Source organism: Anser anser, assembly GCF_964211835.1.
Source record: "Anser anser genome assembly, chromosome: 1".
Classification (NCBI taxonomy): domain Eukaryota; kingdom Metazoa; phylum Chordata; class Aves; order Anseriformes; family Anatidae; genus Anser; species Anser anser.
This window is the reverse complement of record NC_139720.1, coordinates 26,530,449-26,554,398: the sequence shown is the minus strand read 5'-3', so window position 1 is coordinate 26,554,398 and position 23,950 is coordinate 26,530,449. Positions and strand designations below refer to the sequence as shown.

The 23,950-nt window shown below is 49.4% G+C and overlaps 2 protein-coding genes across 22 annotated transcripts in view; one reads left to right on the top strand and one right to left on the bottom strand.

Annotated features, from left to right (window-relative positions):
* Positions 1–6,523, bottom strand: part of ANKRD26 (ankyrin repeat domain containing 26) — an 82,964-nt gene extending 76,441 nt beyond the window's left edge. For all 12 annotated transcript variants that reach the window (XM_083799705.1, XM_083799713.1, XM_083799716.1 and 9 more), the window contains exons 1-5: positions 6,278–6,523; positions 4,454–4,568; positions 4,063–4,236; positions 3,845–3,951; positions 3,190–3,327 (exon numbers count right to left, since the gene is read on the bottom strand). In XM_083799705.1, the coding sequence (XP_083655831.1) occupies positions 3,190–3,327; positions 3,845–3,951; positions 4,063–4,236; positions 4,454–4,568; positions 6,278–6,507 (764 nt within the window). In that variant the 5' untranslated portion in view covers positions 6,508–6,523. The remainder of the gene's footprint in view (positions 1–3,189; positions 3,328–3,844; positions 3,952–4,062; positions 4,237–4,453; positions 4,569–6,277) is intronic.
* A 72-nt stretch (positions 6,524–6,595) lies between these two features.
* LOC310881932 (uncharacterized protein) lies at positions 6,596–23,275 on the top strand. Of its 10 annotated transcripts, none has more exons than XM_083799901.1 (18): positions 6,596–6,713; positions 9,211–9,449; positions 13,986–14,100; positions 14,343–14,516; positions 14,605–14,711; positions 15,190–15,312; positions 15,797–15,945; positions 16,097–16,158; positions 17,047–17,199; positions 17,707–17,879; positions 18,081–18,174; positions 18,793–18,870; positions 19,123–19,232; positions 19,669–19,810; positions 20,733–20,915; positions 21,300–21,538; positions 22,271–22,341; positions 23,016–23,275. In XM_083799901.1, exons 2-17 carry the CDS (start codon positions 9,232–9,234, stop codon positions 22,323–22,325), a joined length of 2,175 nt encoding a protein of 724 aa, XP_083656027.1. In that variant the 5' UTR covers positions 6,596–6,713; positions 9,211–9,231; the 3' UTR covers positions 22,326–22,341; positions 23,016–23,275. The 10 variants fall into 10 exon arrangements, with proteins under 10 accessions (XP_083656027.1, XP_083656023.1, XP_083656025.1 ...); XM_083799899.1 differs by having other exon boundaries at positions 6,655–6,787; XM_083799900.1 differs by having other exon boundaries at positions 6,693–6,787; positions 9,189–9,449.
* The last annotated feature ends 675 nt before the right edge of the window (positions 23,276–23,950 follow it).

Below are 23,950 nucleotides of genomic sequence, written 5' to 3'. Positions count from 1 at the left end.
ACTCGAAGCAGCTGAGGGAGCCGCCAGGATCCGACAGCCCACACGAGGGAGGCTGGTGAGGCGTAGGTGGGGCCAGCAGTGCCCCCTCCCCGGCCGTTCAAAAGTAGCCCCTAGGGAGCGCGAGCAACCAGGAGCGCAGCGACCAGGGTGTGGTGCGTCAGAAGGGCGTGACGTGGCAGTTTGCGCAGCAGTGCGCGCAGGCAGGGCGAGCAGGGAGGGCCCCTCACCGCTCTTCTGCAGCGGTCTTTCCCTTCGGTACTTGTAAACTGCCTGCGAGGAACCTGGCCATGATCTATCAACCAGGCAGAAAACCATGGCCTCTGCATCTCTTGCGGCCTCTCCAGCCGCAGTCACCGACGTGGCTACTCAGATGGAGGTCTCCGGGACACACACCGCCATCCAGGTCTTGGGCTGCAGGGTGTGCCCGAGTCTTCTGTCGGTATCCGACAGCAGCAGCGAGGGTGGCAGGTGTGCCCAGATTGAAGAACTGCTCAAACAGGTAGGGGAGCTTTGGGAAGAGGTGAGCAGCCTCAGGAGGATCAGGGAGTCGGAGAGGGAAATTGACTGGTGGGGGTGTCCTCTACCCTTTCTGAGACAGACTCATGAGCCTGCCACAGCACAAATGTCTCCTGCTACGCAGAAGACAAAAGTTCCCTCATCCCACCAGGCAGTAGGAGGAGACTTAGGCCAAGGAGGGGAATGGAGGCAGGTTCCTGTTCGGGGTCAGGCGACAAGGAAGGACTACAGGGATGCTGTTCGTGTTTGAAGGGAGAATATTCGTGTGGCCAAAGCCCAACTAGAGTTGAAGCTGGCCATGTCTGTGGGAGACAATAAAAAAAGTTTTATTTAGATATGTGAACAGAAAAAGGAGAACCAAAGAAAACATAGCTCCGATACTTGATGGGGAAGGTCTCCTCACGGACAATGACACAGGCAAAGCAGAGACGTTTAACGCCTTCTTCGCCTCTGCCTTCAACACTGATGACGGACTTCGGGACCCAGGGTGCCCTGAGCTGGAGGACCATGACGGTGGGAATGACAAACTCCCAACCGACCCTGAATGTGTGCGGGATTTGCTGCTCCATCTGGATCCATACAAGTCCATGGGTCCGGATGGAATTCATCCCAGGGTGCTTAAAGAGCTGGCTGACGTCATCGCGGGACCTCTCTCAATTATTTTTCAACGGTCTTGGGAATCTGGAGAGGTCCCAGGAGACTGGAAGCTGGCAAATGTTGTGCTAATTTTCAAGAAGGGTAAGAAAGAAGACCCTAGCAATTACAGGCCTGTCAGTTTCACGCCAGTGCCTGGTAAAATTATGGAGAGGATGATCCTTGAAGTTATGGAAGCGCACCAGGGCGACAACGCAGTCATTAGTCCCAGCCAACATGGGTTCATGAGGGGTAGGTCCTGCCTAACAAATTTGATTTCCTTTTGTGATAACATCACCCAACTAGTCGATCAAGGGAAACCAGCTGATGTGATCTTTTTAGACTTCAGCAAAGCTTTTCACATGGTTCCCCATAGGACCCTACTAGACAAAATGTACAGCATACAGCTAAACAAAAACATCATACGATGGGTGAGCAACTGGCTGACGGGCAGGGCTCAAAGGGTTGTGGTAAATGGGGCCACATCTGGCTGGCGGATGGTCACTAGTGGGGTCCCTCAAGGCTTCATTTTAGGGCCAGTCTTCTTCAATGTTTTTATAAATGACTTGGATGTAGGACTAGAAGGTGTTTTGAGCAAATTTGCCAACAACACCAAACTTGGAGGAGTTGTGGACTCGGATGAGGGTGGAAAGGCCTTGCAGAGAGATCTGGACAGATTGGAGAGCTGGGCAATCACCAACCACATGAAGTTTAACAAAAGCAAGTGCCGGGTCCTGCACCTGGGACGGGGCAACCCTGGCTATACGTACAGACTGGGTGACGAGACGCTGGAGAGCAGCCCCGCAGAGAGGGATCTGGGGGTTGTGGTTGACAGCAAGTTGAATATGAGCCAGCGGTGTGCCCTGGCAGCCAGGAGGGCCAACCGTATCCTGGGGTGCATCAAGCATGGCATCGCTAGTCGGTCGAGGGAGGTGATTGTCCCGCTCTACTCTGCGCTGGTGCGGCCTCACCTCGAGTACTGTGTGCAGTTCTGGGCACCACAGTACAAAAAGGACATTGAACTGTTGGAGAGTGTCCAGAGGAGGGCGACGAAGATGGTGAAGGGCCTAGAGGGGAAGACATATGAGGAGCGGCTGAGGTCACTGGGCCTGTTCAGCCTGGAGAAGAGGAGGCTGAGGGGGGACCTCATCGCAGTCTACAACTTCCTTGCGAGGGGGAGTGGAGAGGCAGGTGACCTATTCTCCGTTATCACCAGTGACAGGACCTGCGGGAACGGTGTTAAGCTGAGGCAGGGGAAGTTTAGGCTAGAGATCACAAAGAGGTTCTTCACCGAGAGGGTGGTTGCACACTGGAACAGGCTCCCCAGTGAAGTAGTCACTGCACCAAGCCTGTCTGAATTTAAGAAGCAATTGGACTGTGCACTTAGTCACATGGTCTAAACTTTTGGGTAGACCCGTGCGGTGCCAGGAGTTGGACTTGATGATCCTTATGGGTCCCTTCCAATTCGGAACATTCTATGATTCTGTGATTCATATCTATGAAATTCACTTCTGCTTGGTACACTTTTTCAGTATAGTTTAAGCACACATAACTGCCGTTAAGAATGAACACCCATGGTTGTAACACTTAAACGTAAGAGGAGCAAGACTGTTTAGTAAATTAACTAAAGTGATAATCGCTGGATCTCCTCTGAAACAAAAGGTGGGTTGTTCCTGGTCAGAGGATCGGAAGACAGTAGTAGCAATAGTGCTGGTTGGGGAAAGGGTTTACAAACATTCCTGTTTGTCAAGTTCCACCTCTGGATAACTGCAGGTTACAGAAACTTTTTAAGAGTTTATAATGGCCAGGTATGAGCTTAGTGACACAAACTCGAAATTTAACAGAATTTGGTGTAGAAGCATTACTAAACTTCCAAATTAGCAGTAAACACAGGAACAATACATTCCAGAAAATTGAAGCTGTGCTCAGTGAGACTTATCCCAAGATACCATTAAACCTTGGTACTGTTAGCAGAAAAGTCCAAAGCCAACATTGATAACTGACAACTTAGCAATTCTAAGAATAAAGTTAAAAGTTTACCTAGAATATCCATGAATAATAGCATAATCCTCAGCTGTCCATCCTTTAGTGTCCTTATGGGAAAGATCAGCACCATAGCGAAGAAGAACTTTTATCAAGTTAAGCTCCCCACCAGATGCAGCAGTCATAAGTGGGGTTCTGAAGCATCCAAAATATAATATGAAATGAATCATTTTACACAGACATTGCAATTATTTTAATCCCTATTTGCTTACTCTCTCTCAAAAAAAAATCCCCATTAGTTTACAATGAACAGGAGAAAACGTATTTTTTAACTACTTATTAAGAGCAACAATAAAATGTGAAAGGGAATAAAAAAATTAAGTGTTTGATCCTCAGACAGAGCTCCTACATTGACAATGCTTACATATGAACTACTCCTCAATTTGAAAAAGCATCTCCTTCATAACAGCAATGCTCCTAACAAGTCTCTGCCAAGGTGGCCACCACAAACAATGCTTTCCTGCAATCTTCAATGCAGAAAACATGCAATGACCCATGACAGAGGCCTTCTGTAGACCTGCTTCCAGCAGTCACACAGGGAACTCCTTCTGTGTGGCTCTTTCTATTTCAGTGCTCATTTTCCTGTGCCTCTCATCAGTCCAACCTGAATACAACTAAGGCAATCCATATAGAGTTTTGACCAGCACCTCACCTTTCACACTGATCTCGAGCATGCACATCAGCTCCTTTTTTAAGGAGAAATTCTACCATCTCTTCATGATGTTCCAAGACAGCAAGAATAAGGGGGGTATATCCCTCCTGAAAGGGCAGATAAATCATTCAAGTTAAAAATCAAAACCAAAAAACCCTTCAACAGAAATATTAATGCAACTTTTTGAAAGAACTTCCCTAACAAATCTCAAAATTTACCTTATTTTGAGCATCAATATGGGCATTATGCTCAAGTAACATCCCTGCTAGAGATGTATTCGGAGCTGCGGCAGCCAGGTGAAGGGCAGTGTTGCCACTAGCATCTGCCAGGTTCGGATCAGCACCATGCTCTAGCAAAATAGCCACACATTTTTCTTGCTGGCATTGTACTGCCTGGAAACAATACACAAAAAAAGGAAAAAAATTGCAACAGTCATGTTTCACTCTACCAACGAATACTGCAACTTCCCAATGCTGGGAAGCCTCTTCCAAGACTAGCTATCATATACCTGTTTCTACACAGATTTATGTAAAGAATTCAGCAAGATAGCCATCATTTAACAAGTAATCAATAAGCCCCGCTTTGTGTAGGATAACACATTCCACATACCTTCATCAGTGGCGATCTGTTATCATTGTCAAAAAGATTTAGCTTACACTTGTTTTCTACTAGGTATGTAACGACATCCACGTGTCCATTTGCGCAAGCAAGATGCAGCGGTGTCCTAAAAAATAAATGTATTAAATTCACACTGACAGACGAAGAAATTATTTCAGTCTGTGGTACACAGTTAGGGTAAATTTCATGTCTCAAAATACCGAAACAGAACAAATACCCAAGCTCATTCCATTGCCAGCAACAGCAGTTGCACACCCAAAGCCTTAAGATGGCTAGGAACCCCGCCCCCTCCCCCCCCAACATATGCTTAGTAAGATGACATTTTTTCCGCTTTAGAACTGAATCTGCACAAACAGATTCCTGTGTCCAGACTCTGGTCACTGCCTCCAGCACAACTGCACCCATGACACAGCACAAAAGACCAAGGCCTGGGAATCTGAGGTCTAAAGCAAGTAAACCTCTAAGTTCTCACAGGATCATTCACACGCCAGAAACATATCAGAGATGTAGGAGATGGGTTTTATAGCAAGAATATTGATGTTTTGCTTTGCTTTTTGAAAACACCTGCTTTTGCTTTTTGCTAGCCTGGTTACTACTGCAAACATGAAACACACATATGCATCAAAGCGCCTCTGATAACATCTAGCAAAACAGACACAACACCGTAATCCTGACTATGGGAAAGTAGTATGTCACCATCCTGACATTTATAACTATCATACAAATGGAAAACCACAGAAGAAGGTCGTGCAACAAAAATCTTGAAATTCCTCAAGAAATGAGAGAGAAAGAGTCCACTGTTTTTTGAACTGCATCATTGTGGGTAGGATCCTTCTCTGCATTTAGGAAGCCTCAAGTAACCTTGGAAAAAAACAACTGTTGGGGTATTTTGTTGAGAGACTGGAGCACAACTGCTCTCGAGCTAGGTGGGAACAGAAAAGGAGAGGTGCGCAAATGCCGTGACATGATGCAGAAATACAGCAGTTTTTAATGCAGATACTTCTCTTCCCATCGCAGGTCAGCTAATGAACCACGTATACAAAAAAAAGCTTCTGCCAAGGCAAAAAGGATGAAGACAAGTAAATCGCACAAAAGTTCAGAGAACCTGTCATGTCTTGCTACAGACAGGGAACAGCAGCAGTCACTCGAGAGCGACTATTTCCACTTTTTGGAGAAACTCCCATAGGAGCGCGCAGGATCCTTCACCTCTGAAGGTCTGACTGTGATCACCTGAAAGCCAACCGGCACAGCATGATGGCAGCTGACTATACAGACCTCAGGTGGGCAACCGATAACCACAACCAATGCAACTCTGAGGGAGTCTGTGATCACCTTAAAGCTGCTAGGACCAAGCACTAGGAAACATGACGATCCTAAAGAAGCCACCATTAGCTTCACAAACAAGAAAGCCTTCGGAAAAGCTGCAGCCCTGTTGTCGCCCTCCTAAACCCTGTCCTGATAACCCTGCTGCAACGAATGGAGAGATCTCTGCTGGAAGAGGACCGTCTGCAGGATGCGTGCTGGCAGCGAGCATGGGAGCTCTCAGCGTTGCCCACCGCAGCAACGCAATGCCTCCAGTGCCAGCAAAGCCGCTCCTGTCCCCAAAGGCCCGGGTGACCCAGCCTCTGCTCCTCCTGCCACCACCCTACGCTGACCGCCCCCAGGGCACTACTGACGCTGGCTGTACTACCTTCACCCCTCTCCTTCAGCACAGCGTTCCCCAGGGGCGTGTTTCTGGAGAGTGGGGGGGTCCTGGGGGGTTACAAGGACCCCCTCCCAGCCCCAGCCCCAGCCCCAGCCCCGCTCCACCCTTACCGCTGCGCCTTGTCCCGCTCGTCGACGCCGTGTTTCTTCAGCCCCTGCCGCACCTGGGCCAGGTCGCCGCCGGCGGCAGCGCGGTGCAGCTTGCCCAGCTCCTTCTGGCGGAGCTCGTAGGCACCGGCGGGACAGGGCGAGGCGTCGGCGCCGCCGGGAGGCGGCGTCTGCCCCTTCCTCTTCCTCCCGAAGCCGAAAATCTTCTTCATGCCGAGGTGGGGGGGCGGCATTTAGGGACAGGCAACCGGCGGCGCTTCCCCCGGCTCCGCGCCCTGCCCGCCCGCCGCGGGGCGGCTCTCCGCATGCGCAGCCCGGCCGCGGCCGCCTCCATTTTGTGATAGCGCCGCGGGGGCTCCGCTCAACGGCTGCTGCGGCAGCGGCGTGCGGAGGGGGTTAATTGTGGGGCCGCTGATGAGCTTAATGAGCATGTCACAGTGTAAGGAGAGGGGGTTGGGGGATCTTCTTCAGTAATAGGTAGGGAAGAGTGGCGAAACCTTGCAGTAAGAAAGTGTAAGTTGTGAGTAGTGCCGTGGTACGGTTGGTGCGACGTCATCTGTCTCGGGGGACGTTACCCAAGGTGGCCAAGCCTGGCAGCACTCCTCCCTGTGCTTACGAGCTGCTTCGTGCGTCTGAGTGTGTGAAAAGTGAAGAGATGGCAATCAAAACCTAATTATAGCGTGCATATTTTCTTATCGTTAGCAGTGAAAATATTTAGTATAGTACCACTTCCAGGGGAGGAGATACAGCCCTCTGAAATACTTTCTTCTCTTTCATCACTAATAACAGTATAGCTATTAAAGCCTTAATTTTCCTTTCTAGGATGAGTCTTCACGGTTTTATCAAGCGTATTTGCTTCTGGCAGTATTGCTCTCTTTGACCAAACTGGTTGATGTACCAGCCACTTCTATCAGTTGCTTATTAGCAGTGCTCTGTTGTTTCAGACCTGATCTGTAGAAGGAAGAGCTAAAATAATAATAATTAAAAAAAAAAAAACTTTTGTTGAAACTTCAGCCAAGTAAATCCAGCTTGTAAAACATAATTCTATGAGCAGCTATTTTGAGAGCATCTCCTTAATTAGCACAACCATTTAATGGAGAAATGGAGAACAAAATGCATTTTTAGCTAGGTGTATCTGTTTTCTTCCAGATACCTTAGAAGAATTGGTAGAATTTTATTTATGAGATGGTAATATAGAGTAAACACAATCCATCCCAGTGCTCTTCCCTGGAGGAAGTGTTTTTTCTCAAGTTCTTTTTCAAGTGGCAGCATGCTCAGCCATAAAAGCATCTGGTTTGCAGCATAGTCCCCAGCAGAGACAGAGGCACTATGCTCCCTGCCAAATATCGCGTGTTTCAGAATGGGATCAATAAAAACTGATTGCAGAGGCAGCTCTAATGGGTAAGGACCGTGGTAGGTAGTTGGGCTGAAATTTACAGTTTTATGCTTTGAAGTTAGGGTCTTCTGATGGGGCCTGTGAATACAGATAGCCATTTAGGCACAACAGGAACAGTTCATTATTAGCTGAAAAGGTTGCAAAATGAATTACTAGAAGCTGTTACTAAACCAACTATCAGGTTTCTGTATTTGTGTTTTTTTCCCCTTTTTGTTAATATTATGTCTTTAGTCTCTTTGTATGGATGATGCTGAAGATACTAAATTTAAAATTAGTTTCAATCCATTTCTGTTTTTAATTTCTTTTAGATAATTATATTTATTTATTTATTAGATACTGGTATTTCATGATGTATTTCTTCATCCTCTCAATGCGTTCTACTTAGCTAATCTGTAGCTTTCTCTGAGCACCATCTAGTAAATGCTGTTTCTATTCGTGGCTGCATGAGGCGATTCATTCCTGTTCTGATACCCAGTACAAGATGCATGTACCACAGGAAGATTTCCAAATAGGGCTTAAGTGTTGTGTAAGCTTTGGCGCTTGAGTTAGTCCATTGAATGACTAACTTTCCTTTGACGTGATTCGCTACAGCTAGCTAATTTAGCTCACAGTCTTGCGTAGATCTGAGGTACATAATGGCAGTCAAATTCTCTGTTTCCAGTCTTTATCCTCCCCCAGTACACAATGACAGCGTGTATTTTGTTTACCAACAAGTAAAAACTGCAGTAAAGACTTGCTGGGCTGATAACTATGTGCTGCTCATCATCTGGTGATTTGCTACACCTGCTTTGCAACTCCTGCGTTTATAGGGGGGGGGGTACAACTCAGAAAAGCTATCTGGGCAGTTTGTGTTTTTCTGCATTGCATGCCCTGGGTCTTTGAAGAGAATGAGGTAGTTACATGCATGCTGCAGGTAGAGACTGTAACAGCTTCAGCTCTGTCTAGGTGGAGAGCTGGAGCTGTGGTGGTGCTCCTGGTGTGCCACTCATAGAGAGAACCCTGTGTAGCCCGTGGATATGCTGAGTGCAGCAGCGGTTTTGCTTGTTCCCAGTCCACTCTAACACCATGGCACTGTATCCCATGCACACAGTCTGTTAATCCTCAGCAAGATTAACAGCTACCTTTCTGTTGACAAAGCAGAATGGATGTCTTTAAGCTTCCTCTAAGTGAGGAACAAGAAATGTTTCTTTGCTTTCAATACAGTAAGAGATTTTTGTGTAAGAGAAGACCCTAGCATATTCAGAACCACATAGATTCATTGTATTAACGACAGTTTAGAAAAAACTCAGGTAGGCCTGTGCATATTACATCTATATACAATTATCAAAAAGGACTCTTAAGTGTGTTATTGTGGATCCAAGTACATCATAATTGGATTTCTTAAGTTTAGCTACATTTTTAGCTTATAAAAAAAAAAAAAAACTTCAACTGTTCACAAATTATAAACCATAAGAAAGTGAAAAATGTTTGCTAAAAGTGGGATTGTAATGTGTTGAGAACTGATTTCAATTCCCAAAGGAAATTCCATTATTTGCTTCAGACACGGGCAGCCTCCCCAGACATGCAAGAACTGATGAGATCCACTCCTTGTGCTTTGCTAAGAAGGAAGCTAAAGCACAGAAGCAGAGATGCTGACTCTGAAGAGGAGGATGGAGGGAAAAAGACACCACAAGAGCATACTTTTCCAAATGAGTCCATTCAGGCAAAACTGGAAAGGTACAAGCGCTACTATCTGGAGGAACAAAAGCTTAGAAGAGCTCTAGAAAATGACCTGCAAAGGTATGTCCAGACTGGGTTTTGGAGTGAGAGCAAGGTGCTGCTTTTTCCTTGTACGTTCTCCTCCTAAAATCCCTCTTGTATACCTGGTCAACATTACGTCAGTAAATATGCCTATAATTGCATAGTCACTCTCTGCCTCTGCTCCACGTGGGGTTCCTCCCACAGGATGCCGTCCTTCCCAAAATGAGCCTGCGGGGGCTGCCCACAGGCAGCAGCTCTTCAAGAACTGCTCCAACATGGGTCCGTACCATGGGGTCCATCCCCCAGGAGCAAACTGCTCCAGCACAAGTCCCCCACGGGCAGCAGCTCCCCCCAGACCCCCTGCTCCTGCATGGGCTCCTCTCCACGGGCTGCAGCTCCGGCCCGGGGCCTGCTCCTGCGGGGGCTCTCCATGGGCCGCAGCCTCCTCCAGGCCACATCCACCTGCTCCACCGGGGGCTCCTCCACGGGCTGCAGCGTGGAGATCTGCTCCGTGTGGGACCCATGGGCTGCAGGGGGACAGCCTGCTCCACCAGGGGCCTCTCCATAGGCCACAGGGGAACTTCAGCTCTGGCACCTGCAGCACCTCCTGCCCTCCTTCTGCACTGAGCTTGGTGTCTGTACGTTAGCTTTCATAAAGACACATAATCCACAAAGTGATTATGTGAAGGTGCTTTTATTAGCCGCCGGAAGTTAAGGGCATGCCTGCCCAAATCTAACTTCGTCCGATTTGTTCACTCAGTTCTTTTTTATCTCCTAAAATATTACATATGCATTAAGTGTCACAACAGATCTATGCATATTCATTTCCTAGCTCCACCTAGACCCGCTTTGTATGCTAATTATCTTATCAGTCCTTCTGCGCTTGCGTATTACTCTCTGGTGGTCGTCCGGGTGGCCGTCGGGATGAAGTAAGTTGTATTCATCAGAGTAGAACTTTTTAACCTTTTCTTCTTACTCTCCCAGCTGCTGTTGTTCCACAGTTTTGTTTGTTTGTCTTCCCTTTCTTAAATATGCTTTCACAGATGCACAAACAGCAATTTTTGGCTCATCTCTGGCCAGCATCAGGTCCCTTTGGAGCCAACGGAATCTGGCCCTTATCTAACATGGGCATCTTCTGGACTCTTCTCACAGAGGCTACCCCTGCAGCGCCCTGCAAATAAAACCTTGCTATGTAAACCCAATACTCCTATAGGAAGAGATCTTCTGCCATTCCTCTGGCAAATTCGGGGAGGGCCCTCTGCACCCAGACGGTCTGGAGCACGGGGACACCTTCAGCCGCTGTCACCAACCCAGCGACAGCACTGTGGCAGCACAAGTGAAGAATGGCCCCGCAGGAGCTGGACGTCAGGGGGGACCTGTCCCTGGATGTGGGTACGGTGCTGCCCTGTGCCCGGGAGAGTGTCGGGGTGAGCTAGGACAGCTGCCAGATCAACCACAGCCATGCGGAAGTAATGCTGTGCCCCTGCCAGCGGCGGGAATTAGAGGGAACGGTCAAATGAGTAGGGGAGGGGAGAAGCAAAGCCCGGAAGGGAGAAGAAGACAAAGACCTGCACTACATGACATGGTTTGTTAAATACCAAGGAGGGTGACAGAACTTGGAATTAAAGGCAGGCTGTTATCTGCACAGAACCGCCGCATTCATGCCAGCATGGCGGGGCCAATGACTGCTCTTGCTCACTGCCTGGAAACTGCCCGAATTACAGGGCAGAAGGCAAGTGCTCGCAGTCTACTGCCATCTTGGTAGAACTATGGCTTGTTTTCTGGACTGGGACTTCGTCTGCTCCACCTTCATCTGATCAGTAATAATGTTCAGCTGTGAAAATAGGGAAACGCACAATAAGAGGGGAATGCTTAAGGAAGGAACACGTTTTCACCTCCAACTACAAGCATTTCAGAAGTTAGTGAAGGAAATACCACAGGCTACACACAGAACATCTAAAGGGAACCTGCAAATGACTCTTGCTCATCAGTGACTCTTGCTACAAAAAGACTCTTGCTACAGGCTTGGGGGAGAGTGGCTCAAGAGCTGTGCAGAGGAAAAGGATCTGGGGGTGTTGGTCGATGCTCGCCTGAACGTGAGCCAGCAGTGTGCCCAGGTGTCCAAGAAGGCCAACGGCATCCTGGCTTGTATCAGGAAAAGTGTAGCCAGCAGCACCAGGGAGGTGATTTTTCCCCTGTACTCTGCTCTGGTGAGGCTGCACCTTGAGTACTGTGTTCAGCTTTGGGCTCCTCAGTGCAAGAAGGACATCAAGGCCCTGGAACGTGTCCAGAAAAGGGCTATAAAGCTGGAGAGACCTCAGGGGAGACCTTATTGCTGTCTACAACTACCTGAAAGGAAGGTGTGGGGAGCTGGGGGTCCACCTCTTCTCTCAGGTAACTAGTGACAGGATTGGAGGGAATGGCCTCAAGTTGCACCAGGGGAGGATAAGGTTATAAATGAGGAGACATTTCTTCTCAGAAAGAGCAGTCAGACATTGGAGCTGGTTGCCCAGGGAGGTGGTGGCGTCACCGTCCCTGGAGGTGTTCAAGGAAAGGTTGGACCTGGCGCTTAGGGACGTGGGTTAGTGAGTGACATTGGTAGTAGGGTGATGGTTGGACCAGTGATCTTGAAGGTCTCTTCCAGCCTTAATGATTCTATGATTCTATGATTCTGTACCAGTGCAGAGAACAACACTATATGGGCTGCCGCAGGGAATGTTAACTCCATCCCAGACAGACCCAGTACAACTGGGGCAGGTGCCAGCTCAACCATGGCCACAGGGAAGTAATGCAGTGCCCCTGCCAGCCAGGCACGTTCTCGATGCCTCCTGAGGAGCCCTGCCCCATCGCATGGCCCGAGATCCCCATCCACGCTGCGGAAGAACGTCAACTGAGGCACAAAGAGCTCTTAAGGCAGGAGCCAGAAAGTGCCGCAGTCACTGCTGGACTGTGGGGGGGTGTGGCCCTCCAACTTAAGAGGACACTTGTGACGCCCCTGGTGATGCCCATTGTGACACAATGTGCCACCATCGCTGAGACGCAGTGTATGTGCACCCCTGCCAGCAGGAGTGCTCAGTGCTGTTGCCTCTGCTGTGGGAGCAACAGCGCTGCCCTGGCTGGGAGCCTCGGTGCGTCCCTGCCCTGCCTGGGAGCACCAGGCCACAGCCGCTGCTCGGGGCTCGGCTCCCCTGCCCCTGCGCCTGTCCGTGTCGGACCCAAGCAGGGCCCGCAGGGCTCTGGTGGCCCCAGGTGGGCTTGTGCCCACATCCTTGCTGCAGCATGCAGAGGCTCCTGGGGCTCCTCCACCGGGGCCAGGAGCATCCGATGCCCAGCAGCACTTCCCTGTCCAGAGACAGCGATGCCCACCAGCTGCCAGAGGAGGGCCTGCACGGGCTGCACCGCGCGGCCGCCCGTGGCGACCTGGCCCGGCTGAGGCGGCACTGGTGGCTGAAGAAACGAGGCAAAAACCGTCGAGACCAGGCAAAGCGGTGAGGGGCTGGGGGGTGCGCTTAAAGGCTTGGGGTGGGATCGCTCTCCCGTGGCGTGCGAGCTTCAGCCTGGTGCCGCTGCGTACGCGGCTCTGGCACCAACCCTCCTTCTGCAGCAGGTGTCAGCAAGAGCTGAGGCGATGGAGGGCTGAGGCTGGGCGTTGTCCGGCCAGGCAGCCTCTCGCCCTGAAGTCAGTGGCACTGGACATAGTCGGGAGCACATGCTCCTACCAGCCCTTGGCAAAACCTTCAGCCCCGTGCAGAGAGACGGCTGAAGCCCAGGGCAGAGTCAGGAGCACGGCAGCAAGGGCACCGCCTCCTCTGGAACCCTGGGTCAGAGCTTATGGGTGTGACCCGTTCAGTGACAAACTGGATCTGATTGATACAGCAGTGCGCGACGGGTTAAGAAGAAGGTTACTCAGAGGCATAGAGTGGTAACCAGGCTAGAGTAAGAGAAAGTGGGAACCACTAAGGAGGAGTTGTTAGGCTCGGACGGGCCTATAGAGGGCTACGCGTGATCAAAAGGAATGCACCAACCAGAAGTCTGTAACTATGTTTGCCAGCCACGTGCAGCGCGTGGAGGGGCTCAGAAAAACTATGTAAGATCTGGCATTGGGACAATAAAGGGTCTCCATTTCTCGACTATCTTGGAGCCCGTGTCGTCATTCCCTTCAAGAGCTGGTCACTGAGAGGGCTTTTCCCTCTCAGCTGGCAGAGGGGAACAATCCAGCTTTGCTTGGAATTGCTGGGGCGGCTCGAGCGCTGCTTGAAGGGTGTGCTGCCGACTGCCACTGCCCTGTCCTCTCCCTGTGGGGTTGTTTAGCAGCCGCTCGGGCATTAGCAGTTCTCTCCTGTCCTGTGGGTGATCAGCGTCAGGGCATTCACCGCCCTTCTGCCGCTCGAGTGATTGTGGAAAAACTTGGAGACTTACACTGACTTCGCACTCTTCATGGAGTTCCACAGCCTCCAAAGCTTACGTTCTGCTTGGCATTGGCAAGTGGAGACTTGTGGCCCTGCGCGTGTTCCACAGCCAGAAGTGATTTGGGGCATTGCCTGCCTGTGGAAAGCTAATTTATTTTGGTTTTAGGACACCGCTGCACCTTGCTTGTGCGAACGGCCATGCAGACGTTGTTCGATTCCTGGTGCAAGAGAAGTGCCTGCTGAACCTTTTTGACAACACTGGCAGATCGCCACTCATGATGGTATGTGGAACACGTTACTCTGCTCTAAGTGGGGCTTTATCAATTGTGCTTCCAATGACAAGTGTCTTGCCGCATTCTTCACACCGACCTGTAGAGAAACATGAAAGTTGTAATCGGCACGTAATAGGCGTACACTAGCTCATCTCGGAAGACGCTCTTATCTTCCAGCACTGGGAAGCTGCTGTAGCTGTGACAGAGTGAAACACGGCACAAGTCCTTCCTTTTCTTTGTGTTGTTTGCAGGCAGTGGAGAGCCAGCATGAAGAATGCGTGGCGATTCTGCTAGAGCACCGTGCCGACCCAAACCTGGAAGGTTACAGAGGCAAGTCTGCCCTTCACCTGGCTGCCGCAGCTCCTAACACGTCTGTAGCAGAGATGTTAGTTGAGCATGGTGCACACCTTGAAGCAAAGGACTGTGTAAGTTTTGAATCTGGGCAGCACTGCTCTTTGGGAAAGGCACTTAATTCGTCTGGGTTGTTCTGACGGGGATTCTTTATCCTTTCAGGAGAGAAATACCCCGCTTCTTCTTGCCATCTCCAGCCATCATAAAGAGATGGTAAAGTTTCTTCTTCAAAAAGGAGCGAATGTGTGTGCTCGAAATTTCTTTGGAAGGTGAGGCATTGCTCCAAAGTGCATGTGGCTCTCCTTAGCATTGTCACTGGAATGAACAGGAGAAGGAGAGTCAGTGTTGTCCAAGAGACAATGGGCATCAAGTGAAACAAGAGGCCTTCCCACAGCTGCTTAGGAGAAACCCTCTCAGCATGAGGAAGGTTAATCAGGGGAGCAGGTGGCACCAGGGGTTTGAGCAGCCTCCATCCTATGAGGCTTTGAAGAGCAGAGTGGAAGAAGCCTTGAGCAACGTGCTCTGGCCTCGTGGCTGAGTCTGCTCTGGGGAGGCGGCTGGCCAGGAGCTGTCTGGAGGTGCCTTCCAGCCTCAGTCCTCCAGCACTCCCCTGTGTGTGGCTTTGCTTTCGCTGTGCTTGTAGGAATCGGGGAGGGAATTGTTTGGGGAGGAAACAGGGATTAGAATAACAACAACACAGAGCCTGCAAATGCTGCTATGTTTCATACCATCTTTTGGATGCTTTAGGACTGCTCTTATGCTTGCCGCTTCTGCTGGGGAAACGGATGTAATAGAGCTACTTCTTTCCTACGGTGCCAACATTGCTTGCGATACGGCTGTGGATTATGCTCTCCGGTCGGGACATTCTGAGTGAGTGTTTTGTACGTCACTGTTAGAGCGGCTGAGTTGTCAGAGTGTCCATGCTGATTTGTCACCCTTTGTGATAGATGCACAAAGGCTTAACGATATCTTCAGACCTTTCTTGAAGCTGGGCTCGGTGATGTCTTCTCATAAATCACCTTCCCAAGTCAAGAGAGGATTTGGAAGTAGAGGAGAACTTCCACCCACAAGGCTTTCTTAGAAATCCCGCTTGTGTTGCTAAGCCCAGTTCCGCTCCACTGACCAGGAAAGAGGCACCTTTTCTTTCAGTGGGGATCTTACCAGTGTCCCTTTAGATAAACCCTCAAAGAGATCCCTGGTGGTGTAGCAGGTCCACCATCATGGGGAGACTGACACCGCACACAGACAGTTCTGAACTGGTTCCAAGTCAGTTGCTGTCCTAGGCAAGAGCAAGGATACTAGGCAAGGATGTTTTGGATCTGACTGCCTGTATGTTCTCTCTATCTGCGTGTAGCCTTTGCAAGAAACTGGTAGAACATGCACGCTGTGAAAAGACGGGAGAAGCTTCTGCTGGCGCTGCACAAGACACAGCAGTCCCCAGCAGATTCTGCTCTCCGAGGACTGAGCGCTTTGCACTGGCCACACTTGCTTTGGATGGAGAAGGTAGGATCCTGAAGTGTGGAAGAGCTGATGAGGACAACTAATGTGGCCTGATGTCAGACCGCTTCCCGTATTTGGGGGCAGGGCTTGACTGGCAGGGAAAAGCAGAGTGCCAGGAATGCTCACACTGTCTCGCTTCGTCCATCCCTTGTAGGTGCCCTGCCAGCTGTAGGAGCAGAGCAGGAGGAAGAGGCTGAATTGCCCTGGGATCGCAAGGTACTTTCTGTGAAGGACCCACTGGGCTCCCATTTGGCTCGCTTACTTTGGGGCAAGTTTACCTCTGGGCTCGCTTACCTCTGTTGCTGCCTCTGCCACTTGTTTGTGACTGGGGCCCTTGAACTACTTGTGCTCCAGCCCAGCTGTTCAGTTTGCGCTGGGCTGGTGAAACTGCTGGGAGAACTGGGTCTCGCTGCAGCTGGCCTTTCAGTTAGAGTTCCAGTCTAGGGAAAGCATGTTCTACATAATGAAGCAGCAAAGATTATTCCTGCTGCTTAAAATCTTCTGAGCTTCTCAAAGGGGCTGGCCGGGAGTGGACTGTTGCTTTTCACCATACTTCACCAGTGCTCCGGTAACCTTTATGTGGCAATTCTTAACGCCAACAACGAAGAGATACCAGAGAATAGCATTGAGGGCTTGCAGCTCTGCTTTCAGCGTGCATTCCTTGGCCGCGAGCATGTTCTCAGAAGCAGCAGGGAGATTCCAGGCCATGCTTAAGCTCTGGCAGAACGAAGTCTGGCTTCTGCTTTACAACTGCTGAAATGCCATTGGAGGCAACAATAGTTCTGCAGATTCCATTCTCCACTGCCCGCCTTTTTGCGTAGGTAGAAAGCCCCTGCCCAGTCTCTCAGGCTATGTTCCAAGAAGAGAAAAAACGTTAAGCCTTCCCTCTGTTTTAAGAAACAGAAACCCTCACAAAGAGCTGCTGATAGTTGAGGCTAAGAAAGATGGAGAGAGGTCCCCAGCTGTGCCTGGTGGTGGTGCACTTCCAATCCTTTGTTTCAGTCAGAAGACTGACCTAGTTGTAGAACCTAATGAGTAAAAGCACAGCTCATATTCCCATGTTCTCACTGACTTTGTCATGCTCACGGAACACCATTTCTTTAGGATCAAGACAGACAGCTGCAGCTTGAGCTTCCTGGTGCTCCTGAAAGTCTGTCCGTGTCAGAAGCCCCACCTGAAGCTACTGAGAGCCAGCTCAGTGACACTGAGAAAGACGCAGAGTGCTTGCAAGAGGAATTGGAGATGGTTAAAGCTAAGGTATGGAAAGGCTGCACTATAGGGATAAATCCAAGGGTGGTTGTCCTTTCTCTTCCCTTCTTCCCCCTCTCTGCTGGTGACCAACACAACGGGCCCTTTGGGGAGCTTTTCACAAGCTGGAGGGACAAAGCAGTGCGTTAGGAGGCACCTTCCAGGGGGTAGGTTTGACCAGAGCAGTTTGCGCTTTCTCAAAACTTGGGTGTGCTCTGAGACACAGAGGGTGCGGCACCACTTGGGTGTGCTCTGACAACGGTTGTAAATTTTTTTTCATGTCTCTGTGTTGGGACCAGCATTGGCAGTGTCTGTGCCAGAGTCGCAGACAAAGCAGGCTGAGTTTTGTGCCAGCGTTCAGGAAATTCTGTAGAAAATCTACAGAGCTATAGGAGAGGGGTTAGTACAAAATGCAGTGAAGTAACATGCATGGGGGTTTGAGAGTGGAAGCAGTCAATTTCCCTCCCTAAAGACTAGGCTGACCACCATGGATTGATTCTTCCTTTGGTTTTGCAGGTGGAGGCATCGGAACAAGCGTGTATTGAGTCTGAGGTCTGGGTAAAATACCTGGAGACTGTACTGGAGGATAAGAAGAGAGAAGCAGCAGCTTCTTCCCAGAAAGTGCAAGGCTTTCTGGAGCCATTCTTTGGAACTGGAGCTCTCCAAAAGCTGGAAGAACGCATGCAAGGGTAGGCAGGGTAGTAAGACAGAGGGGCGAGACGCTGCTTTCTGGGACTGTGTGAACGCGAGGGAATTGCCTCGTCACATCACAGAAAGTTAATACAGGATTTGGAAAGAAGCCTTTGCTTTAGCTTATGTTCTTGCACACTGTTCTTTCCAACTGTGTGCTCTTGTGGAGTTCCCCAATAAGGCCTGTATTTCTCTTTCAGACTCAAAGCTGGAAGTGACAGATTGGAAGCCACAATCCAGCAACAAAGCAGACTGATTGAAGCCCTTCAGAGACACCAGCAAGCCTCTGCCTCAGTAAGTCAGTGATAAACTTCCCTCTTCCCTGTGAGCTCCTGCGCCTAGCTAAGTAGTTCTGTGGGGACAAAGTAAGATGAGATTTTTCTGCCAAGCTTAGGGGAGCCGAGTTCTTGACCAGCTGTGCTGACTGTAAGCTGCTCTGAAAATCCTGCCGGTCTGTTCCCCAGCTTTCTGGTTTTGAGAGTTTTCCCATGATACTACGGCAAGTCCTACAACACCAGGAAGTTCTTAGCACTAGAAAAAATAAGGGTTCACTGGAATGCACTGGTCTAGGTATTTTCTGCTTTAGACCAGTGGTGATATTGAAGATCTCAGGCTGCACTTGAGATATTCCTCCTGCGTGAGAGGTGGTAGTCAAGTTTGCACAATGCTGCACAGCCCCGACCTGACATGCCGCGCTGTGGCTAATAAAGCAGTTCCTCTTGGCGTAAAGGAGGGGCTTTCATCTGTGGCCTCTGTGAAGCAAATGATTCTTCTTGTCTGCCTGGGGAGGAGGGAGGTGAACATGAGCCCTGTACTCTACTGAGACTGGCAGGAGGGGAAGAGCGGCAGAGAGGTGTGAGGCAGGAAAGTTGCACGCAGCATGACTTTTCGCTTCTTTTTGTGCTTCTGTAGGCTCGTAATCACCCGGAGGACTTGGTAACTGCCTTTCAGTCAGCACAGACAACCGCAGACGGGCATCCACACCAGCAGGTATGGGAACGCTTTCTGTGAATGACTATTTTAGTCTTTGAATACCTGCTGGGCAGGTAGTGGGTGAAAAGACCAGGGGAGCCCTGGGAAACCCTCCTGCTTTTATGGCAGGGCACGTTCAAGGGAAGGGGAAGCCCTGCTACTCCTGCTTCCCCAGTACTGCTACCGAGTTCTGCCTAGGCTATCTGCACATACCACATGTAGATGCTGTCCCTGTGCTGGTTCTACCATGTATCGTTTCTGTTTTGAAAGCATCAGTGTCAGAGAACAGAAGAGAAGCTGGTCGAGTTGAAATGCCCAGTCGAAGTGCGCCTCGAGCAGGAAATGAAAAGCAACAGCGAACTGCGGAGAGAATGTCGCAGGTATGGCTTGTTAGCACTTTAAAGAGAGATCCCATAGAGTAGAAATCAAGCTTCATGGAGGCTGAATGTAAAAATAGGTGAGGGTAACTGTCTGTGAGCAAATTCAAGCCTCACGCTAGGTCTTACAAGGCTCTTCTGTACACGTGCCTATGGTTTTACAGAGCTGCCAAAAGAACTTCAAGTGCAGGTTGCCCTGCAATTCTCCTGGGAGGGCAGGAAGTCCCTTCTCCATTTATTCCTCCGTTCAGGTGCAAGGTGGACCCTCCAAGTGATCTGCGGCACTGGACTGCTGTTTTTTCTCAGTAACTCCTGGTCTGTCAAGCGTGTTAAAGAAGAAGCAAGGCTTCTCTATGCTGTTTATGTCTGAGAATGTGAAACAGGCTGGTAGTTCCTTCACCTCCTACCTCAATGTTTTCTTGACTAATTTGCTGCACAGGTTAAGGAGGCTTCTGAACGGAGCTCTGCAGAAACTAAGAGAATATGAGGCCAGAGAAAGAGAGCCCCAGTTCACTACTGCAAGAGACATGATGAGCAGCTGCTCTGAAGGGGCCAGTGAAGCTGATAAATTAACAGCAAAGGTGAGCTCTGGATTCTGCAGGATTTTGTGGTTTCTTTTTTTGTCTGTTAATGTCCATACCTCTGTTGTTCTTTTCTATGCTCCTTCTTGTATTGTGAGTTGTCTGTTCTCTACTTGATGCTCCTTCTGTTGTCATACATAGCAGGTATTGCAGAAGGAGTCAAGTGCCCTTGTGGTGGCTCATTCTTAGTCCAAAGGCTCGTAGCGTTCTCGTGGCTTCACTGCCATTAGAAGAGTTCTCTTAAATGACAGGGAATGGCATTGTGTTTAGGCAGTGTAAAATGAAGATTAAGTTTCCGGGTTTTTGTTTGTTTTTATTTTTTGTTTGTGTTTGTTTTGAGGGATTTTTGTTTGTTCGTTTTCTATCTATTTATAAAAGGCAGGAACGTCCCGAGTGTATTTTTAGAAGGTGTAGAAAAGGTGTATTTCTGGGGGAGAAGAGTAAGACAGCATCGCAGCTGGCCTTTGGGACTTAATGGGACATCTGCTATATCCTCCGTATCCTTGCAACCAAACATCAGCTTTGACCTAGAGAGAAAATGCGTTCCTCCAGCAGTTCTGTCAAAGTGGCCTCCTGAGGCACTGTTTCCAAAGCTTTCAGAGTAAGGGCAGGAAGAGTATTTGTTGCTCGTGCCTAGTCCGTTCTGCACTGCAGCGCTTCCCCCCACACACAATAGGCATTCTTTCTGGTGTCTGGGTAGAGGTGTGTTTGATGTCCCATGAGCAGAGGAGCATTTTGGGCAAGAGCGTCCCTAGCAAAAGAACCGAGGAAGGATGGAAACTTGGGGAATCCTGTCAGCAAAGATCTTAAAGCTGTTCTTCTCTTAAAAGACGAGCCTGCCTTTACTTTGCTTTTAATACCGAGTCAGAAGGTGACAAAGACCATCTTGACGCCCTACCCCTTTATGCATTGCTCTCCACAGCTCAATGAACTTTCGCAGCAGCTGGAGATGGAGTCTGGAAAACGCAGGCAGCTAGAAGCACAAAATTGCGACCTGCAAGAAGAGCTGTCTGCTCTGCGTGGGTCTCAGGAAAAACTGGAGAAGAGCAATGGCCAGCTGCAAGAAGAGGTGGCATGCATCAAAGCTCTTCTGAAGACTTACAAGGTGGGTCACAGGCAAAAGCAACAGCATGAGACAGAGATAAGAAAGAGCCTGACAAGGAACAAGTGCTCGGACCAGAAGTCGCAGGTGATGTTTGTATTTGGGGTCTTGCCCCTCATTCTTTCTGTGAGGCGCTGTTCTCCACAGGCACAGAAGTCCCTGTGAAATGTGTATGGAGCCTTTGGAAAAGGCTTACTTTCTCCTTCAGACTAAAATGAATGGTTGACCTGTGGGAGTTTCCGGCTTCTGCCTTCACTGCTGGTGGTAGTGAGGAGGCAAGTGGCCTCCCCTGAGTGAGGCTGGGCCCTTGAAACTGGGTATGTGTGACTGATGGGGGGATGGTTCTCTTCTTCTTTGTGGTGATGGAAATTTCATTATCTGCTTCAGACACGGGCAGCCTCTCCAGACATGCAAGAGCTGACAAGATCCCCTCCTTGTGCTTCTCTGAGAAAGAACCTAAAGCACAGAAGCAGAGGTGCTGACTCTGAAGAGGAGGATGGAGGGAGAAAGACACCACAAGAGCATACTTTTCCAGATGAGTCCATTCAGGCAAAACTGGAAAGGTACAAGCGCTACTATCTGGAGGAACAAAAGCTCAGAGAAGGTCTAGAAAATGACTTGCAAAGGTATGTCCAGACTGGGTTTTGGAGTGAAAGCAAGATGCTGCTTTTTCCTTGTACGTTCTCCTCCTAAAATCCCTCTTGTATACCTGACCAACATTACGTCAGTAAATATGCCTATAGTCACTCTCATAGTCACTCTCTGCCTGGGGCCTGCTCCTGCGGGGGCTCTCCATGGGCCGCAGCCTCCTCCAGGCCACATCCACCTGCTCCACCGGGGGCTCCTCCACAGGCTGCAGCGTGGAGATCCTGGACTCTTCTCACAGAGGCCAACCCTGCAGCCCGTTACAGCCAAAACCTTGCCACGTACACCCAGTACAGCGATGTAAGGCAGAAAAGAGGAACTGCATGTCCTATTGTCATGACAACAAACTAAGAATGCTTAAAGAAGTAGGAGCCTTCTAGATAGTAGAATCTGATTCTGTGAAGTCTACGGCTTTGGCTGCCATTTCAGCAGCATGTCTGAGATTTGAGATTTCCTTAGGCAGGGGAGGATATCCCTGACTCTTTATGCAGGTGATGCATCTTCCAGAAGAAGCCACATAAATACACAGCATTGGCGGTACTTTTCCACAATGGATGCAAGCTCTCCAAAAACCTCAAATCAAATGATGTTTTTGTGTTTAGATGCCATTAATCCCTTCCACTCTCAGAAGTCGAATGTTGGTCAAAGACCTGGAGAGTAGCTTTGCCAAACTGTAACCAAATATAATTCTTGCATGCATCTGACTTTTTCAGAGCTCGTCAGCGTCTAGACGAAAACAACGCTAAGCTCCACCGGAAGCACCACTGAAGCCTGCGTGGCTCAGGTCAGCATTCATAAATGTTATTCTCAACCCCTCTTAAAGCATATCTGTGAGCAAGCTTACGCTTCTGAGCCTCAAGTTAGAATCCCTTTGTGGTTCCAAAACACACCTTCTTTATGCTAAAACAACTGCTAAGCATCAGAAGAGTACACAACTGTATGGGGGCGGGCTGAAGACCTCTGGTCATTGGGGGGTGTGCAAAATACAGAGTGCCCTTCTTCTTCTGCAAAGCCGTAAGGGAAAGAGTGAAGGGAAAGAAAGGGAGAATAGACAAAATAACCGTACAAATGGTAATAGGAGAACAGGCACCAGACAAAGACATGCCGCACTGAAGGCTGCGTTAGGGCCTGGTTGCAGCAGGAAGATGTTTGCCTTTTCAAAGGCAGATCCTTTTCAACGTTTTCAAGGTGAATGCGGAAGCTGTATTTTAGGAGTAGTGTTCCAAAGAATGCCCAGTTTGAATGCTTAGAGAGTAGGGACACTTGAGGATGAAGAGGGCTGCAGAGGACTAAGTCTAACACTGATGAGCAAGAGTCATTTGCAGGTTCCCTCACAACGTTCTGTGTGTAGCCTGTGGTATTTCCTTCACTAACTTCTGGAATACTGGTAATTGGAGGTGAAAAGGTGTTCCTGCCTTGTGCATTTTCTTCTTATTGTGTGTTTCCCTGTTTTCACAGCTGGATATCATTACTGATCAGATGAAGGTGGAGCAGACAAAGTCCCAGTCCAGAAAACAAGCCATAGTTCTACCAAGATGGAAGATGACTGCCAACACTTGCCTTCTGCCCCCTAATTTGGGCAGTTTCCAGGCCGTGAGCAAAAGCAGCCATTGCCCCCACCACGCTGGCAAGAACGCAGCGGTTCTGTGCAGATAACAGCCTGCCTTTAATTCCAAGTTCTGTCGCCCGCCTTGGCATTTAATAAACCATGTCACGTAGTGTGGGTCTTTGTCTGTTCCCTTCTCCCTTACGGACTTTGCTTCTCCTCTCCCATGCCCATGTGACTGTTCCCTCTGATTCCTTCTGCTCGTCTCTCTTACTGACCAGGAGCATCCTGTGAACATCAAATGTATTATTTCCGTTGTGGGAAGCAGACCAACCCTCTTGCAGATGTGTCCTGTGAGTTACACAGTACCAAGGGAAACTCCTGGGTGAACTAGGGACAAGGGCTTGGGATGGAAAAAGGGAGAATACACAAAGACAGAGGTGCCATTTGCCTCTTGTGGCTGGAAATGGTTCCCTTGCAAAAGGGATAGCCCACGACAAGCGGGGGACCTCAACCACACTGTCCATGAGGCTGGCAGAGAGCTTTAATGCTGCGGCCAGATTTCTGAATGCAGGGGAAATGATTTGTAGGCTTCAAACCAGCATCCTCTGAGCAAGATGTTCTCCTGGGAAGAAGACCCGGGCTCCCCCGTATAAAGAGATCTTCTGCCACTCATCTGGCAAATTCAGGGAGGGCTGAAGGCAGAGGAAAACACCACCTGCGCACCCACTCCATCCAGCAATTGCCCCAATCCCCTGAAGTCCCTTTTGATAGTCTCCAGGCTTCTCTCAGCAATTTCATCACTGCCACCCTGAATTCCCACTAATGGGTAATAATCGGAGGGGGG

What these genes read in the sequence shown, in the direction of transcription:
- LOC310881932 (XM_083799896.1), top strand. Translation starts at nt 7,635, where the DNA reads ATGGGATCAATAAAAACTGATTGCAGAGGCAGCTCTAATGG. An exon ending in GCTCGAAATTTCTTTGGAAG is followed by an intron (nt 14,712 to 15,189) that starts GTGAGGCATTGC and finishes TGGATGCTTTAG; the next exon opens with GACTGCTCTTATGCTTGCCG. An exon ending in CTAGAAAATGACTTGCAAAG is followed by an intron (nt 21,539 to 22,270) that starts GTATGTCCAGAC and finishes TGACTTTTTCAG; the next exon opens with AGCTCGTCAGCGTCTAGACG.